The sequence below is a fragment of the Nicotiana tabacum genome, chromosome 19 (genome assembly GCF_000715075.1).
Source record: "Nicotiana tabacum cultivar K326 chromosome 19, ASM71507v2, whole genome shotgun sequence".
Classification (NCBI taxonomy): Eukaryota; Viridiplantae; Streptophyta; class Magnoliopsida; order Solanales; family Solanaceae; genus Nicotiana; species Nicotiana tabacum.
The window spans coordinates 13,471,167-13,490,998 of NC_134098.1; the positions used below are offsets into that span (position 1 = coordinate 13,471,167).

Sequence of the window (19,832 nt, forward strand, 5' to 3'; positions counted from 1 at the left end):
GGTCAACTTCCGGTCAAACCTGTGAACTTTCCAAACCTTCAAATTTTTAACTTTCGCCAATTTGTGTCGAAACCTTCTAGGAACATCCAAATGCAATTCCGGGCATATGCCCGAATCCAAACTCACCATCCGCACTTAACAGAACCATCAAAACTCCATTCCGGGATCAAATTCACATAAGTCAAACTTGGTCAATTATTCCAACTTAAAGCTTCAACAATGAAATTTATTTTTCTAAATCGATTCCGAATAACTTGAAAACCAACACCTATGATTCACACAAGTTATAGTACATCATACGATGCTGCTCAAGACTTCATATAGCTGAATGGAATGCAAATGCTCAAAACGATCGGTTGGGTCGTTACATATACATACTATTTTATGATCTCCACCATAATTTTCAAAGCATCATATGGAGCAATCAGTAAATCATTTTGTTAGTAATTACAACATTTAAATGCTTTAATATTATTTTTCCCATAAGGAACGCTAATTTTATAAAGGTGTTTATCCTTTAAAGAACCAAAAATGATCTACTAACAAAATTATCATTTTCTCTGTATAATTATTGTAACAAAGTATAAATATGATCTATCCAATAAAGAAGCTTCATATCATTCAACAAACTTGGAAGTTTCTTCCATAAGATTTCGGAATAAATGAGCTTTCGCTATTTTTGACTTTATAGAAGAAAACAATTTCCTGTTCCACTCTGAATTTTCTGCATCAACCATCCGTCAAATAATTCTTTTAAATTCCTTAAGATTGTTAGATACTCTATTTGAAGCAGAAAATTAGAAAAGTAAGTTAACAAGAAACCGAAACGAAAAGAAATATTTCGAACTCACAATTTGCTTGTGCATCCTTAAAGAATTTATTCTCCTCACTGTTGCCTATGGTTCTAAATTAATTCCTCTTAGGATAAAACGAAAAAAACTATTCTGTAAAGTGGCACTTCAAATAACATAATTTCGACAAACTCAAATAACGGATCAAATCACACTTGACGCTTATATTTATTTTGAAAAAAAAATGCACAAAAGAGGGGAGAGATTTTAGAATTTTCGATATCTTTAAAAATGAGGTAAGCCTCTTTATTTAAAGCCAACAAATAGATGGAAAGAAATGCCTTTTAGGAAACAAACTTATCATTTTCTATTCACACCTCTCAAAACGCGACACACTGTTGTTGAGCAATAGTTAAACCCCTGTAGAAGGCCCAAAGTTCAGCCTGTATGTGATTTGTGTTAGTTAGGCTTCCATAATACAAGAAATGACGTGGTATAGTCACTTTTTTAAGTGGTATTTATTTTTTAATCAATATTTTTAATGTTGAGCAAAAATAGCTACTACTCTATTAAAATTGATACGAAAAGTTTTACCCTTTCTTCATGAGTGATATATAAATATTAAGGACATGGTGTCCTTAATTTCATGAGTGTTGTGTAAATATTAAGGACAAACCATGTCTTTAATATTTACACATCACTCATGAAGTTAAGGACACCATGTCCTTAATATTTACACAATACTCATAAAGTTAAGGACACTATTTCCTTAACATTTACAATGCACACATGAAGTTAAGGACATCAAGTCCTTAACATTTATACTGCACATATTAAGTTAAGGACATGATATCCTAAAGTTCAACAAAAGAATGTGCAAATACAAGTTAAAGATGTTATGTCATTAACATTTACATTGCACAGATGAAGTTAAGGACATCATGTCCTTAACGTTTACACTGCACATATGAAGTTAAGGACATGATGTCCTAAAGTTTAACAATAGAAGTTGCAAATACAAGTTAAGGATATTATCCCTTAACATTTATATTGCACACATGAAGTTAAGGACAGTATGTCCTTAATATTTACACTGCACATATGAAGTTAAGGACGTGATGTCCTAAAGTTTAACAACATAAGTTGCAAATACAGGACACTTTGTCCTTAATATTTACACAACACTCATGAAGTTAAGGACACTATGTCCTTAATATTTACATAACACTTATGTCTTGCACATGAGTATTTTTGTCCGGGCGGGATAAAATATATTAAACACTAGCTAGAAAGTAAATACATTTAAAATAATGGCTAAAAAATAAAAACATCTCTAATTAGTGGTCATCGTGCACTTTTCCCTCCATAATATTCGGCAAACCCAATCATCATTACTAACAGAACCATCATTTTGAAATTGTTATGATGTTTATTATTTCTGTTAAGCCAAATATTCCAAAATTAAAGGCAGAAGAGAAAGAGATCATGCCAGTCATACAGTGATGAATTGGTGATCGTACGAGCATTTCTAAGCATGCCCAACCAGTGAGTTTGATAATCATTAGAGGACAAAATATAGGCTCCTATCCGGAGCGGTGTTAAAAGCTGTTATATAAGTTTGGTCGAACTCAGTAATTTTTGCTTAAACAATATATTTATGTTAAGAAATTTGATTAAATATATATAAATATTAAATTAGAGCCCATTATTAATATTTGAAGTCATCATTTTAAAATTCAGAACCCACAAAATTAAAATGATGGCTCCGTCTCTAATTCCTATGGATCAATTGCTTTATAGCGAAGGTCCTTTAGTTAAGAAAAAAGAAGTAAATGAAAAAGAAGTGGACAAGATTATCTCTCACGAGGGGATTCACGGGCAGGAGGAAAAGTTTCCAATTATTGTTTATTCATTTGATTTTTTGGCTTTTTACAAATTTATTTTTAGTTTTATGACACTATCTTTTATTTTATACCTGAAAATTTTATTTTTATACATAAGAGATTTAAAAAGATCATTTTCTTAAATTCAAAATTGTAAAAGGACAAATAACACATCAAACTTAAACATATTAAAGTATTTCAAATCTATTGATCTCCTAAAATGTACTCGAGTCAAAGTGACTTGGGTCGAAATGCAGCGAATAATGGATCAAAATCAATCTACCTACATAATCCAACCTTCCCTCCGTTTTTTGTTTTTCTACAAGAAAATTTAAAACTAATATATTTTTACTAAATTATGTTGCTTGCGTTCTTCCAAATTTAAATAAATCCTAATCGTTCAAATTTAATTTTGTATTTTTGGATTTGATATGTACTTTGGCACGTGAAACTGTAATATTTTGACCCAATACATTGATAGGTCTTCCAGGCTTAACTCGTTGGGTTAAATTAATAGTAAATGAATCATAACTCAACCCACATAAACTTGGATGAACTAGATAAATTAATAGAAAAAGGATCGATTTTATTATATTCTTGAGCTAAAGGTCTATCAAAAGCAGCTTGCGTACACATTATTCTTCTCTGATCTTACTTGTAAGATTATACTTGGTATGTTATTATTGTAGTTGTTGTTACTGATTTTACTACATCTACTTGTAAACCATTTTTGGGGGAATTGAAGTGATTCCTAACTCATTATAAAGTGGTCAAGCTTCATGTTTTTTCTTTTGGGTTGCTTTTCTAACCATAAAAGAAATAATAGGTGACCCACTCTCTATTAGGTATAATATTCCCAAAATGGTCTAAAAATGTTGTCCTTCCTTTCATCGTCAGCAGCCAATTTTAACTGATAATGGCATATTGGCATTAAATTTTAAGTGATCCTTGATCCTTTTAGCAATTCGAGACTCATCACTCGCCGTATTATTGCAAAGCAATATTACCGATAACTCGGTAAATTAAAGTCACAGGTAAATTCAAGATTTAGCTCTGCAATAATATTGGAATACTCATTCAATTTTACTTTAAACAAATGCGGATTCAAGATCTAGAGTCCGTTTGGCCAAGCTGTCAATTATCTTTTAAAAAGTGCATTTTGAAAAAATACTTTTGCATAATAGCAGTTTGTATTTGTTCAATTCGTTTGAGTAGTGCTTTTTACAAGTTTATTGTGTTTGACCAATTTTTAAAAAAAACACTTTTAAGTATCAAATTACAAAAAAAGACATTAAATGTTCAATTTGCAATTTTTATTATTTAAAAAAGAAAAATAAATTTAAACATTTATTATAAAAGAATTCAATTAAAATATATAAAACGTAAAGTAAAAATATACATTAAAAATTGCAATCAATATAAAATATAGTAATTCCAAAGTAATAACATTGAGTATTTGGTATTATTTATTATTTACATGATAATTTAAATATGTCAAAATACATCATTCAATATAAATTTAAAATCTACTATTAGGAATAGAAGAAAGAGAATAAAAATATGATTAAAATAAAAAAGAGAAGAAATGTATAGTAGAATAAAAAGAAAAAGGAAAAAGAAAAGAAAAATATTAAATTAATGAGGGATAATTTGGAAAAAAATAAATTTATTATAAGGTTAAATTTGTCTTGAATAAATTAATCTTCGCTTCTGCTCAAAAGTACTTTTTCATTTTGGCCAAACACATTAAATGTTTTAAAAAGTATTTTTTAAACAAAAAAGTACTTATGGCCTCCTAAAAGCTTGGCCAAACAGGCTCTTAGCTCATTGGATTGATTGTACTTTTAAAATCATATGATCATATCTCATATTTATTGCAATTTTAATGAACTTTTATGCAATAAATTTATATTTTTCGTCGAAAATATTGAGTTCAGATAAAATTGATATTGCAAGGCTGCACCCATATCTGTTTAAAAGTGAAGTTGATTATCTAATACTAAATTACTAATAGTCACTCGATTTGAAAGATGGACCTTTTTAATGAAGTAGTAGCTAATAAGATTGGCAAGCAGTGCGAGGCAGGGCGGGTGCGGGGCAGGTTCTGCCTTAACCCACAAAATTTCAATCTGCCCCGCCTCCGCCCCGCATAGCACTTTACCCACGTTCACCCGCCCCGCATCCCACCCGCGTCTACCCGCTCCGCCCAAAATTTTTATTTTTTAAAAATTTATCTTATTTTTATGTTTATTCATTTTTGCTTTCAATTATATTTGTATATATGCCATTGTCAATCTAAATCTTTCTTTTTTAACGGTAAGCAATTAAGTAGATAAGCATAGAGAAGCTAAACAATAAGAATGAACATTAATAACAATATCTTTTGATATTTGGTTTTTTTTTTTTTGCTTTATAATTCACTTAAGTATTTGTAAATTTAAGCTGGATTCTGTCACTATTTGTAAGAAAGATAAGCACAGAAAAATTTGAAAGTATTCACCGAAATCGGAAACTAAATCCAAGTAACAGAATAAACCAAATTTAATTCTTAATGTATTAATTGCTGTGAAGTTAAGTCTATAAGTTTAGGTGATAGAACGATTTCAATACTTAATATGATTTGATTTCTATATAAAGCATTTCGAATAATGTCACTTTAATGGGAAAAATTCCCTTATCTTCGGGAAAAGGAGGTGTGACACCGAGAGGGGAACAAAAAAGGCTGAAGAGAATTAGCACAAAGTCACAAACCTGCAACCGCACCCGCACCGCACAGATATTCAAAAAGATATATTTTAACCCACCCCGCACTGCCCCGCTCCCGCATTTGTCTAAATCCGTCCCGCACCCACACCGCCCCATTACCACCTGCATTCACCATTGCCATCCCTAGTAGCTATAGTGATTCCTAATATAATATAGCATTGAACAAACTAAGATAACTTGTAAATAGGAGTTTATTTACTTTTGTATTTGACCAGTCATTCAAGAACGATACCTCTTACCTTGTCCTGTTATTGAATTTTATTTATTGTTAAAATAATTTAAAAATAAAAAAAGAAGTCAGATGTCCAGTTTTTTTTTAAAGCAACTATACTACTCGGCAACACTTGCCTAGTGGCTAATATATAAATAAAATCCCAAAATGGGTCCAAAGCTTACAAGATGTCCAAACCAAAATAGAAGTTGCATGAAGCTACCAGCTATTAAAAAGATAGAAAAGCTAAAATCTAATGAACTAGTTATTACAACATAATGTTGAACGCTTCCTTCTCCTATCAGTGTATGTGAATCCAATTGTCATTGGCAAATACCAAGCATCACCTGTCAAGCTCTCACCAGGCGCCAGGGTATACTGTCCATAGGCTAAAATGAATTCCAAACATCTCCACCACAGAGTTGAAGCCAGCATAGTCTTCCAAGTGTAGCTACTATATGATCTCCATATGCAGTGGACTGATTTTGTTCAAGTATTAATCATGTGCTCACTCATCAAAATTAATGTGTAGAAGAGGAGCCTGGCTTTAGGCAGGCTTTGCAAGGCAAACGCTAGGCTTGAGCTGGCTTTAGGCAGGCTTTGCAGGGCAAAAGCCAGGCTTGAGCTGGCTTTAGGCAAGCTTTGCAAGGCAAAAGCCAGGCATGAGATGGCTTTAGGGCGGCTTTGCAAGGCAAAAGTCAGGAATGAGATGGCTTTAAGCAGGCTTTGAAAGGCAAAGACCAGGCTTTGAAACTGTGCCTTTTTGTGATTTTGTAAGCTCAGATCCTTCCCTACTAGAACCTTTAATGTAGACATCATTCTAAACATTGCTAAACTATCCTCAGATTAAGCATGAAAGCATGCTAATACCACTGAGAAATAATTCAACAATCTCCAGAAATACCGTATGATGGGTTCAGCATTTTCTTTAGCATTTGGACATATCAGAAGTAGGATAAATTGTACCATCCCATACCTGCTTATCGCATTTTTTCTGTACACTATCAAAGCACCCCCAGAATGAGCATGGGACCATGCTAATACCATTGGAAAGTACCTTAATAGCATACTGAATGAGACAAAGAAACATGTAGGTTTGTGCAGAGTCCAATCCTGTGAAGCCATCAGTCTGAGGTTCTTCTCTTTGCTATCCTAACCCTAAGGTTAGGTGATTGAGATTTTTCTAGATTGATCAACCTCTTCCCTGCACTAGGCAGTTTAGAGAATAAATGAAACTCAGATGTACCTACAAAAGAAAATACAATGTTAGCTATAAAATCCGCTACTAAGTTGCCTTCTCTGAACACATGTTGAAAGATCACATTGAAGTTATCCTTCATCTCTATAATTTTCTTCACATCCTGTGCAATTACCCAAGGAGGATCCCATTCCCCTTCTATCACCTTCTTTATCACCAATGAATCAGTCTCCAATATGAGAGGGTGAAGATCATGCTCCACACAGTATTCCAACCCTTAAAGAATAGCCTTAGCTTCAGCTACCACATTTGTTGTCACTCCCAGGTCTACTGCCCTAGGATACACCACATCACTTTCATCACCCCTCACACAAAAGCCTAGGGAGTTAGGTCCAGGGTTGCCCTTTGAGGCTCCATCAGTATTACATTTCAAGGAAACTCCCATGTTACTCTTGTAGTGATCAATATAGGTTTATATCCTTCAAAGTATTGAATCATGTCTGGCCATAACAATGGAATATTAGGCATCCAAGCATACCTCACCCTTTCCAGTTGATGCAATGTCCTATTTATCTCATGAATCACCTTATTTGTGGACACTAAATCCCCATATTTACCTGTATATCTTCTCTTCCAAAGCTCCTAAGTGATGATAACTGGTACTGCTTGAAATAGTGGCTTTAATTTTGGACAACACTGAGCATACCACCAATGCGTTATAATCTGCTTCAATTGAATCAGTTGCACAGTAATTCCAGCACCCCCCATGAATAAGTTCCATACCTTAGAAGCAGTAGGACTTGTGACAAATATATGCTCAATGGATTCCTCTTGGGGCTGCTGACAACACCAACACCTATACATCACCATTTGCCCCTACCTCCTCCACATGTCATCAATGGCTATTTTCTGCCTCCACAATCTCCACAAGAAGAAGGATATCTTGAATGGCAAACCTTTAATCCACATTAACTTGAATTCCTGATTAGGATCATCCATATGCCTTAATATTTGCCAAGCACTGCTAACACTAAACTTGCCTGAAGGAGTTGGCATCCAGTATGGCCTATCCCAATATCCCTCAATGCCTTCATAATGCACATTTAGCCTTATATGTTCTGCAATTTCCTCATTGAAAGTTTGATCTAGCAGCTGATCATCCCATGTTTCCCCTTGCCGCAATTCTACCACCTCCTGAAGATCTTCATTGATTGGAAAGTCTTCAGGTAATACGGGATAAAGTGCACCAAATCCAGTCCAATTTTCATGCCAAATATTATTGGTTCCACTCTTCAATTCCCATACGATCTCATGTTCTACTTCTTCCCTAGCATTCCGCATTTGTCTCCAAACATGAGACCCTCCCCTAAAATGCACCACTGTTGGTAGTTCCTTCTTGCAATACTTATTCCATATGAAATTAGACCACAAAGATTTTGTGGTCCTAAACCTCCACCATAGTTTAGCAAACAGTGCCCTTGAGACATCATGTAAGGACCTAAAACCTAGGCCCCCTTCCTCTTTAGGAAGGCAAAGATTTTGCCATGAAGCCAGTGTCTACTTCTCCCTTCTTCCTTTGTGCTCCAAAAGAACCTAGCAAAAGTCTTATGTAGATGCTCCAGGATGTTTTTTGGTGGATCAAGGACTGATAACACGTGAACTGGCATACTTTTTAACACACTAGAGATGAGTGTTGCCTTCCCTCCAAATGACAGCAGATTTCCTTTCCATGAATGCAATTTAGCCTTTACCTTCTTGATAAGATCCTCATAATAGTCCTTCATCCTTCTAGCTGGCTTTTGCCTTAACCTTAGCCATATCAAGCTTGATTACCACATTAGCTGGCTTTCGCCTTAACCTTATGTCAGTGGCAATTTCTTGAGTCAATAAGATGTTCTCAAATATACTCCTACCCTTTACAAATTCGGATTGATTAGGAGATATTAGAGATGGCAGAAAACTCTCCAATCTGTCATGTAACACCCTAAACAAGACATTGTTAATGAAGTTTCTCAAGCTAATATGTCTTAAGTCAGAGAAGGTCTCAACTCTAGGTTTCTTGGGCAGCAACACTAGATTGGTGTGAGTAATGGATTTAGGCAATGCAGCTTCTCCATAGAAGTGTAGCACCATGTTGTGTATATCAGCACCAATAACATCCCAGCATGTTTGATAAAACAGGCCAGTGAATCCATCAGGACCACTAACACTCTCCCCACTAAGCTCAAAAACTGTTGCCCTTATTTCTTCAATTGTTGGCAATCTGCTAAGTTCCAAATTCTGATCCATAGTGACTATTGAAGGAACATTATTGAGCAAGGAAAATTCAGAAGCATCACCTTCATTTGTGAACTGTTTTTGATAGAAGTCCACTGCAGCTGTAGCCAATTACTCCTGGTCTTCAATCCATACCCCACTGCCACTTTTGATCCTCTTCAGTTGCAATTTCTTTCTTTTGCCATTAACATGATTGTGAAAGAAACTTGTATTCATATCTCCTTCAGCAAACCAAGTCATCCCGACTTTTTGCTTCCAATACTGCTCCTCAATACTCAAGTATTTCTTCAATTCAGATTGAGCCTTTTGAAGCACAATCCTATTCTCAATTGTAGGTTCTTCTTCGAACAACATCTCCTTCACCCTAACAATGTCCTCCAAAATAGCCAATTGCTTGAAGATATCACCAAATGTTTCCTTACTCCATTTTGAAAGTGCTGCCTTCACCCTTTTGATATTCTGCTTGAACATCAAAAATGGATCCCCTATGAAATCAGCTTCCCAATTCTGCCTCACCACATTCATAAATGTAGCATGCTTTGTCCAAAAGTTCAAGAACCTAAAAGGCTTGACAAAATTGGTTGTCTGCACCCCACATGTTATTAGCAATGGTGCATGATCTGATCCAGTTCTGATTAGATTCTTAACTTCAATAGTTGGCAACATGTTCTGAAATGGCAAATTCACAAAAATCCTATCCAATCTCTTGAATATACACTCAGCATTGGATCTCCCATTCCACCATATAAATGGACTTCCTTTGTACCCTTGCTCAAACAAACTACAAGAGTTTACACAAAATACAAAATCCTCATATTCAGGAGGGTGTACTGGCAGTCCCCCTAATTTCTCATCTTCATGCAATACCACATTGAAATCCCCTCCTACCAACCATGGTAATTCCATATCACTTGCTAAGTAATACAAGTGATCCCACAATTCCAACCTCTCTATTGCTGAACATTTTGCATAAACAAATGTCATCATCATGTGTTGCCCTAGGTCATGGTGAAACACTCTCACAGTCACCTGTTGCTCAGTATTCTCCACTAATTCCCATTCCACCACTACATCGAAGAACAACCATATTTGCCCATTAATATTTGCATAAGCAATCTTCATATTCAACCTCCTTCTATATCTATCAATGAGTCCCTTCTTTTGAAAAGGCTCCATCAATGCAACTACACAAAAATTATGCTTCCTATTCATGTTGATCACCCTAGGAAAGGCCTGTTGTATATTCACAGACCTTATGTTCCATATTAATGTTTTGATCATCATCATTTAGATAGAGAAGTTGCCCTCCTGGACATTATTCTTGAAGGTTGTGGTGGATCTTTAATCTAATTCTTATTAGTATTCTTACCTCCTTTAGCACTAGCTGTGGGTGATAAATCCCCTTCCCTAACCACTTGTTTGGAGTTTAATGCAGTTGATTCATCTTCTCCTTCATCCTCCATTGGATTTTGTCTCAATAAGTCTTCATCAATTGGTGTCACATTATGTGTAACTAAATCATGTAAATGTTGTAGATGAGTCTTAATTTGAACATTAAGATATAGCTGCATAATTTGGTTAGTGCCAAATTCCAAAGGCACTTCCTCTATTTCCCCAAATGTTCTTGGAACAATTGCCCGCTCATCAGCCCGTTCATACTCCTTGAATTGTAGCTCATAGACACTGCCTAGCCCAGGAGTTACTGTAGCAGTCTACTCTGAATGCACTGTTCTAGTGAGATCACCACCCTTACCATTGCCTGAAATTTGGTCTGAACCCACTATATCATCCCTAATCTTCACATTAACATATCCATCCAACTTTGTTCTCCAATGCATACACTGGAACACCATCTACATAGGCCAATATCTCTCCAGTTGCACTATGGTTAGGGTTTACTATAGCTGGCTCATCAGGTGAACCTAGATTTAGGCCCGGCGTCGCCAGCCTAATGCTTGGGGAGCCTGGCTTTAGGCCTGGCGTCGCCAGCCTAACGCCTGGGGAGCCTGACTTTAGGCCTGACGTCGCCAGCCTATCTCCAGGTGAGCTTGGCTTGTTGTCCTTCTTAACATTGACTTCTGTTGTCTTTGTTGTGCCCAATTGATCATCCTTAACCTCAACTACATCACTCCAAAAGACCTTTGTAGAGTTTACCTCATCAAGATCCTCAATCTGCCCAGAATCTTTAAATGTTTGAGATGGAATCTGATGACAAGATTGGTTTGTGGTCACATTGAGTTGTTTTAGCTCCTCATTGCTAGTCCCAAACCTTCTATGAACCCAGTCGATTGTGGATTTCTTATTAGCCCTTTCATCAGTACGTTGATCACTAGGAACACTAGAATTAGCCTTAGCTAATTCTTGAACATCTTTAAGAGCTGAAGACTGACTCCGAGAAGGAATAGGGTTACCATTATGCTCATTTTCCACCACCTTCTCGACTGCTTCATTCTTCACACGCTTATGTTCCTGTTGAGTATTGACTTCCTTTTCCTTCTCCTGGCCCTTCTTAGCTTGGTTTTCCCCATGTTCATTCTTCTTACCATTGCTATGCTCCTTACCTTTGCCTTCAGTAATTTGTAGAGTAGGCTGATGAACTTCCTCAACCTCTAGTGCATTAAACTTGTTCTTGGTTGCAACTTCCTCAACTTTGGCCTTCCCTTTACCCTTGTCAGCTTCCTTTCCTTGTTTGTTATCAACAATGTGACCCCTATTATCTCGTTGGTATTTGTTCTTCCCTTGCTTGCATCCATTCCTGCTTGGCATGATTAGTAGTAGGCTTACCAACCACCTTTCCACTAGTTAGGACCTTTGTTGAATTTGCAGCAGTCCCAATTGCATCAGAACTCGCCACAACTGCCTTCTCCTTGCTTTGTTCCTCAACACCTTCTTCAAATCTCTTGTGTAATTCAAGATGAATTACCCAGCATTCAACCTCACTATGCCCCTGTTTTTTGCAAGGTTTGCAATATTTTGGCATATAATCATACTTAATCCTGATCCACTTCAACTCTTATGGTCCAGATTCATCAGCTTCTTCCACAATCTTAATACGATGAGGGAACTTACTTAACAAGTTAACTTTCACCTTCACCTTAGCACAACTAGGTCTAGTCCCATTTTGAGTGGCTAGGTCTACATGTAATGGATTACCAACTGCACGAGCTAAGGAAAATACATATTCCTTCCCAAAGAAATTAGGAGGCAGTCCTGGAAAGCTAATCCAAGCAATGACAATGAGAGTCTCTTCATCAGGTGTCCACCATGGATTCCATTTTGTACAACGCATCTGCCACATGTCTGACTGAGCTTTTAAATAAAAAGTTGATTTTGAAAGAAGATGAACATAGTCCTCCAATAAAGACAGCTTAATCAACATATGATTATCTTCAATTAAACCAACTGAACAATGGCCTTTAATCTCATATTGAATTGGAATCACTTTACGTAATTCACTAATAACAGGCTTCCCATACGAAAATTTCCCAAGAACTGCAAGTAAAAGTCCTTGTTGTACGATAGATTGCTTCACTTCTTATTTCTTCCACTTCACCACTGGTTCTCCGTGAAGGAACTCAATTAGTTTCAATGGTAGCGTAGCAAAGGTTTGCATAGGGGAATTAATGTCAGTAGATTTTAAAAGTTTTGAATAATCTATGGATTGTGGATTGTTGTTTGTTGTCGTAGATGATTGGGCGATAGGCTGCACTGAAGCTTGGGCAACAGTCATTGCAGAAGGATTAGTTGAGTTGGGTGTCAAAATCTTTGAGTAATCTAGAGTTTATGGATTGATTGTTGGTATTGTTTGTGGGTAGGCGATGTTGGAGGAGGGCAGACTAGCCGGAAAAGATGGCTGGTCGCCGGCCATTGCGGCCATTGAAGCTCAAAATCACAGCTTTCCGCGATGAACAATATCAAATCACTGTTTCATTGGATGAACAGTGAAGCGATGTTACTGTTCACTACACTGTAGCTGCGAAACAGCAGCGAAATCACTGTTCGCGCCACTGTTTGGCACTATTCACCGTACTGTTTTGCACTGTAGCGGCTGTTCGCGCACTATTCGCCGCGCTAGTTTAAGCTTGATGCAAGACGTATTTTTAAATAAATAAATAAATTGAACCTTTATTTTGTAAAGATTAACGTAACGACCTTTTTATTTGTTGTTAAGATAGATGGTACACCCATACAACTTGACAAAATGAATGCTTAATATATTAAGAGGATAAAATCGTCAAAATACTCCTTTTCATGAATATCATATTAATTTAGCAGTAATAAAAAAATACGAATTAGTAATTGTAAATTAAAGTTGAATTTTATGTATTTTTTTCTTCAACCATGACGAAGGCCTATGTGATATTTCATTCGTATGGTAATTTAGATAACAAAGCAAGGTGATTCCTTTCTCAAAACCTAATCTTTGTCAAATACGAATCATACTCGTACATTTCGTGTCAAATAAATTAAATTATTGTTATAATTATTTGCCTTTTGTCCCAAGTTAGAATCTAACATAAACATCTCAAATTTTCACGAGAAGGGATTTTATAAATTGCACGGGATTAGAACACCTCCCATAACACGAATCACGTTGAGATGCTACAAAATTCGAGTTTTATCTATATTAAGAAAAAAATGATTGTAAAACTTAAAAATATTACATCTTTTATTTTCCTTTTTCTAGTGCTTCCTTCGTTCTAATTTTGTGTCTTACTTCGAACAATCGCATTTATATATCTAATAAAATTTTTAATTTTAATACTCATATTTAATTTTTAAAAACACTCCCGTATAGATATGTAACGTTATATCTAAAAGATTCACAAGGTACTTTAGCATATTATATATATATTTATTTTAAGTTTATAAGATTCAAAGATCTTATTTATACTTTTAAATTTTATTCCAACTAAAACACATAAAACGAGATCGAAAAAGTAATTCATTAGATCCTTATGGTGACTTTTAAAACTTAAAGAAGTCAAATTTAAATTAAAGAACAACTCCGCTTATTTGTGTCAAATAATGAGGAGGCCTATGTAATTTTAAAATCAACAATGGCTGGTATGCGTAATTTAATCAACAAACCAAGGGCGGTTACTGTTACTTTCTCAAAACCTAATCCTGTCAAAAACCCGCACTCTTACACCACGTGTCACTTATCCATCTTCCATTTTCATTAGGATAAATCTCTACCGTTAAATCACTTCCTCTTCTCCTATATAAACACCACCACCCTTTCGCGTTTCCGTCCGTCACCACAGCACAAAATTCAAAGGCTCACGCAAAAACTACCGATCGAGATTTCTAGAGAGAGAAAATTGAAGAATTCAAAAAAATTAAACCTCAATTCAAGCAACGAATCGGATTCCAAAAATTAGGTTCGATTACCTAAAAAGCTCAATTCGCCCCAAAAAAAAAAAAAGAGAGTCCGAATATCTCTGTAATTGTTTTCAATTTTCGGAGGTTTTTTCTTAGCGATAATTTGAGGAGTAACTGTTCCGATTTGATTTACGATCTGTTTTTTTTAAAAAAATTTTGGTTAGGGTTTTGGTGGGTTGTGGAGTAAAATGAACGAGCAAGGAAAAATGATGAATCAACAACAGAGGATGAGTATGAGTCAAAACCAAATGCTAAGTATGAGTCAACAACCTCAGATCTTAAATCCACAGCTTCAACAGCAGCAGGTAAATAATGACAAATTCAACTTTAATTCCACGTATAATTATGTATATAAGAGTATGGCTATGAATAAGCCGCCGTTGATGATGCAGCAGCCACCACAGATGATGAATCGGAACTACAGGATGTGGCCGCAGCAGCCTCTGCCACCGCCGTCAGTCGACCAGCTGAAATTTCAAAACCCTAACCCCAATATGAAGCAATTTGTTACTGGAAAGCAGCATTCCAAGCCCTTGGGACCTCGGAATAATTGGAAGGGTAAAAAGGTAAATAAGAAGGAACAGAGAATGGATGCTGCAAGGCGGAACGAGATTTTAGGAAGTAGCGGTAGTAGTACCAATGCTCAAGGTGGTGGATATAAGCCGCCTACGTTAAATGACTTGCAACAGCAAAACCGATTGAAGGCCCGGAGATTTTTCCCTAAGAAGAAATTTTATCATAACAATAATAATAACATGAATGCACCTTATGCGCCTCGGAACACATCTTCATATATCATTAGGGCGAAAAAAAGTGGTGGTATTGCTTCTTTGGTGTCCCCTTGCCCTGTAACTCCGGCTGTGTTGCCGACCCCTATTTTCTCCCCGTCGAGGGAGGTGTTAGTAGATATGGCTAAAGAGGAGTGGGGAGTGGATGGGTACGGATCGATGAATGGGTTGATTAGGCTGAGATCGCCTGGTCATGAGGTAGAAGGACACGAGGATGAGGAAGAAGAGGAGGGAGGTTCGAGTGAGAGTGATGTGGAAGAACATGTGGAAGTGGAGAGGCGGTTGGATCATGATTTGAGCAGGTTTGAGATGATTTACCCGAATTATAGCGGGATGGAGTACAACAATGTGTTGGGAAACCGTGTGGATGATCAAGATACACATATTGCTCAGTTAGAGGAAGAGAACTTGATTTTGAAGGACAGGTTGTTCTTGATGGAGAGGGAGTTGGGTGATTTGAGGAGGAGGTTGCAAAGTCTTGAGAGGAGGGGTCGTGGATGCGAGGAGATGACTGAGGAGGTAGTGGAGAATGAGTCTGAGAGTGAGAGTCATGAGGATGGCCATTCTTTGGAGGATAACAATGTTGAACTGGTTGAAGGGCACATGGAAGGAGTTGGGAATGTGAAAGGGAAGGAAGAAGATAGGATTGAGGATGACGTTGAATTGGCAGAAAATGAGGTGAAAGTTGGAGAAGAAGGTGAAAAGGCTAATCGTAATGGGAACGAGGAAGCTTTTGAAAAGGAATCTGATAAAGTAGGAAAAGAAGATGAAGAAGTTGATGGCAATAGGATGGATGAAGCTTTTGAAAAGGAAATAATTGCTGATGATGGAAGCAAGGGTGAAGTGAACGACGATAAGGATCTGAAAGCTGGGAATGAGGTTCAGTTCACTCCATTAAACAAGAACATTGAAAACAAGGTACAGGGATTAGATAATGCAAGTTTGGGAGATGATACTATGGAGGAGGCTTCTAGAGTGGATGTTGAAGCGGTTTCCCAGACCAAGAAGGAAGATGAATTGCCAGGAAATGAATGAATGATCAGGGAAGAGCATTTGCGATGGTTACTTGTCTCAAGTTTCCCTCGTCAATGTAAGTCTCTTCTCTGAGAAGTTCTCATGCTAACTCGTGTCTTTTTTGTCACCATTCTGGGTATACTACCTCTTTTGCAGTACATAGTTTTAGCCTCCTTTTTACAGTGGGAAAGATTCTGTCTGTTGTGAGTTCGACCTTATAAAGTGCTAATGTAGTATTCTTCTTTAGATGTTGTCAGCCTCCTCCTCCTCCCCCCCCCCCACCTCCTCCCCCCCCCCCCCCTTTTTTTTTTTCTTTTTTTTTTCTACCTTCGTATTTTGGCAGCTGTTTGTAGTAGGGAAGTCTAGGTGTTTAGATAGGTTTGAAATAGTGTTCCATCTGAGAGAGATACAATTATGTAATAATCTCTTTTTTAATTGAATTGGGTATTTTCATGTAAATCATGGCATGTTTTCTTATTGGTTTAATATGGGTATTTAGCATTGGGGACAACACGGATTGCATGTGGTGCACCCATGAGATTGGCGTTTGTTTTAGAAGACATGCTTGCCTGTTGCCATATAAGTTGTTGACTTGTAATAGCTGTTTACTCAGAACATTACCCTTCCGGTGGTTCGATACTTCTATTCCTCTTAGGTTACTGCTATCAACTTTACTTGTTTCCATGCAATTGTGATGTTTGATATTTTAAAGCATACTTTCTTTCTACAGGGAACTAATTTGAGTTTCTTTCTGTAGCAAATAAGTGGATGGTTTGTCTACAGCACATAATTTGGTGTATGCTTGTTCTCTAAAATCTGAACTGTGAACTTTCGACAAGATGTTATTAGTATCATATAATAAAGCATCTGTGCCTATTGATGTTTAAGTTGGAATAGTTGACTTTAGCGTTGGATGAAAGTTTTGTTCTTTTGTTCTCTTTTTCTTTTTCTTTTTGGGCTCTGCATGATCTGTTATTAGGGATTCAGTTTATCACCCCTTCAAAGAAAATCGTTTTATTTCCATCTGCTTACTAGCAAATACATTCTTCACTGTTTGTTTCATCTATACCGTTGTTGACCACTGACTTTTGAAGCTGAAAGAGACAGAAGATTTGAGTTTAACTTTCACGCTCTTGATGCATTCTTGCATCAATGCGCATAGTGATGACGTATTCTTATTAATCTCCAGTGACTACGTGGTTTTTCTCTTTGTGCAACACCAGCACTACCAATCATTCAGCAGGAGAAACACAAGGGTTTGATATAGCTCAGTTTAATTAGACCTCCTTGTTTCCTAGAAACGATCAATATTATTTGTTTCTAAATGTTGCAACCACTTTCACTTGTTGGAATGATAACGCCTTCCATGTTTTGGTGCTTCCATTTCTTTCAAGGTAGTATACCTACTGCTCCTGTCTGCATATGCTGGAATAGCTGCTGGATTTATCATGAGTGTGCTAGCTGATAGCTAGACTGGTGAGTGGGATACTAACTTATTCTAGCTCCTTTATATATTTAAGGGCAACCCGGTGCATTAAGCTCCCGCTATGCGCGGGATCCGGGGAAGGTTATTTATTTATATTTGGTTTACCACTGAATGCCTAATCTCTTGGTTGGGATCAACCCCTATTCTCGAGATGTTTCTTTATTCTTTAGTTGCCACATCATCACCCTCATTCTTTTGCTTACAACAACAATCCAGTATAATCCCACTAGTGGGGTCTGTGGAGGATAGTGTGTACGCAGACCTTACCCCTACCCTATCCTGGGGTAGAGAGGCTGTTTCCGATAGACCCTCGGCTCCCTCCCTCCAAGAACTCCCCACCTTGCTCTTGGGGTGACTCGAACTCACAACCTCTTGGTTGGAATCACCACTAGAGCAACCTACTCTTGTCAACCCTCATTCTTTTGCTTGACTAAAGATAAATGATGTGATTTATTATGTTCCGTTGTATGGTAGTGGATGAGATCTGCTATTGCTGGTGGCAGAAAAGCAGGGGCGGTGGTGATGTTACTTGTCCCTTTATACATTTTGTTGAGTTTACAACAGAACAAGCATGGTGCTGCACCATCTGTATTATTTTCGAACTGAGAAGATTTGAACACTGTTTAGTGTTACAGTAAGTAGTGATGCAGCTAAGTTTTCAGTGGTGTCATCTGTTCGTTTGCGTTTTGTTGCATTAGGTCATTTGTTTCATTTCTTTTAGGTGCTTCGTCTGCATTTCTGCATTAAACTTTGTTACGTGAGACTTTGACACCTGCTTTATTTCTAGAGTTTTTGTCTCTGATTAAGAAATACAACATGCTAAATAGATAACTTCCTCAGAGTTCTTTGGTCTGGAGATCTTTTTAAAAAGGTTCTTCAATCTGGAAATGGTGTGAAACTCACCTACTAATATTAGCTGCATTGGTTTTCATGGATTTTGCAGTGCTCCTCTCAGAGATAGAAGCTTTCGAAAGAATTGTTTCTTAGCTACTCATGTTTTGTCTTAGCATGCTGCTTCTCTTGCATATATCTTAATTTGGCTCTTTCCCTGTTCTTTACTGCTTATTGCAATGATTGAGCTACTGAAGTTTTGCTGCCTTAGGGTAATCTATTTCTGTTGGCTCTGAGGTTCGCATGATTAGAGCTAGGGGTGTTCATGATTCGGTTTGGATAGATTTTTTCCTAAAAAGAAATCAAATCAAGTAAGTCGGTTTTTCAAATATTAGAACCAAACCAAACCAATTAAGTTGGTTTTTTATAGATTCGGTTTATGCCGGGTTTTGTTGATTTTTCGGGTTTTTCGGTTATTTTTCGGATTTTTTCTTAAATATGAGACATACACTACCAAATACATATTTCGGTGACTACATTTTTAACGTAATACTATCAAACCAATTGTCCTTTGAAAAATCTATCATTTATTAAGATATATTGATGATAATTGAATCAAATAGTAATAAATAATTTAAAGATTAAATTAAAAATAGATTATTTTTAACATAAAATGAATTCTTATACTTAACGAAAGAAAACTAACCGATCAAACTAGAATGTAAAGGCAAATAATTGTACTAAAAGTGCAAACGATTAACATGTACCATAAAATTTTAGAAACTTTGTACACTCTTATATTTGGTTTGGTTAGGTTATTTTTTTTATTAAAATCAAAACCAAACCAAATTTGATCGGTTTTTAAAATTCAAAACCAAAACCAAACCAAACAAAAAAGTATCGGTTTTTTGGTCGGTTTGGTTTGGTTTTCCCTTTGATTTGATTTTTCGGATTTTTATGAACACCCCCTAGTTAGAGCCCTTCTGCATACTATCTGCAGAGTAACTTTCAATCATGATATCTGGATCAATAGTAGTCTAAGGCGGGTCAACTTTGGATTTCCTAGTCCTTTTCATCAATTGTAAAATATTTTTTAATATGTAGATAAAAATAAAGCATGGTTTATAGTAATGGAAAAAGAATAAAAAACAAATCGTCCGGATAAATTTGTGGGACATGTCTTGTAACGACCCGATCGGTCG

General features: G+C 36.5%; 2 protein-coding genes across 5 annotated transcripts; one reads left to right on the forward strand and one right to left on the reverse strand.

Moving 5' to 3' along the window:
• Window positions 1–9,237: 9,237 nt before the first annotated feature.
• LOC107811191 (uncharacterized) lies at window positions 9,238–10,338 on the reverse strand. Its single transcript, XM_016636075.2, has one exon. It carries the CDS (start codon window positions 10,336–10,338, stop codon window positions 9,238–9,240), a length of 1,101 nt encoding a protein of 366 aa, XP_016491561.2.
• A 4,040-nt stretch (window positions 10,339–14,378) lies between these two features.
• Window positions 14,379–16,772, forward strand: LOC107764891 (uncharacterized). Of its 4 annotated transcripts, none has more exons than XM_016583476.2 (3): window positions 14,382–14,510; window positions 14,676–14,816; window positions 14,904–16,772. In XM_016583476.2, the coding sequence occupies exons 2-3, from the start codon at window positions 14,700–14,702 to the stop codon at window positions 16,332–16,334; spliced, it is 1,548 nt and encodes a 515-aa protein (XP_016438962.1). In that variant the 5' UTR covers window positions 14,382–14,510; window positions 14,676–14,699; the 3' UTR covers window positions 16,335–16,772. The 4 variants fall into 4 exon arrangements, with proteins under 4 accessions (XP_075095778.1, XP_016438962.1, XP_075095780.1 ...); XM_075239679.1 differs by having other exon boundaries at window positions 14,383–14,510; window positions 14,907–16,772; XM_075239677.1 differs by having other exon boundaries at window positions 14,379–14,816.
• Window positions 16,773–19,832: the final 3,060 nt, after the last annotated feature.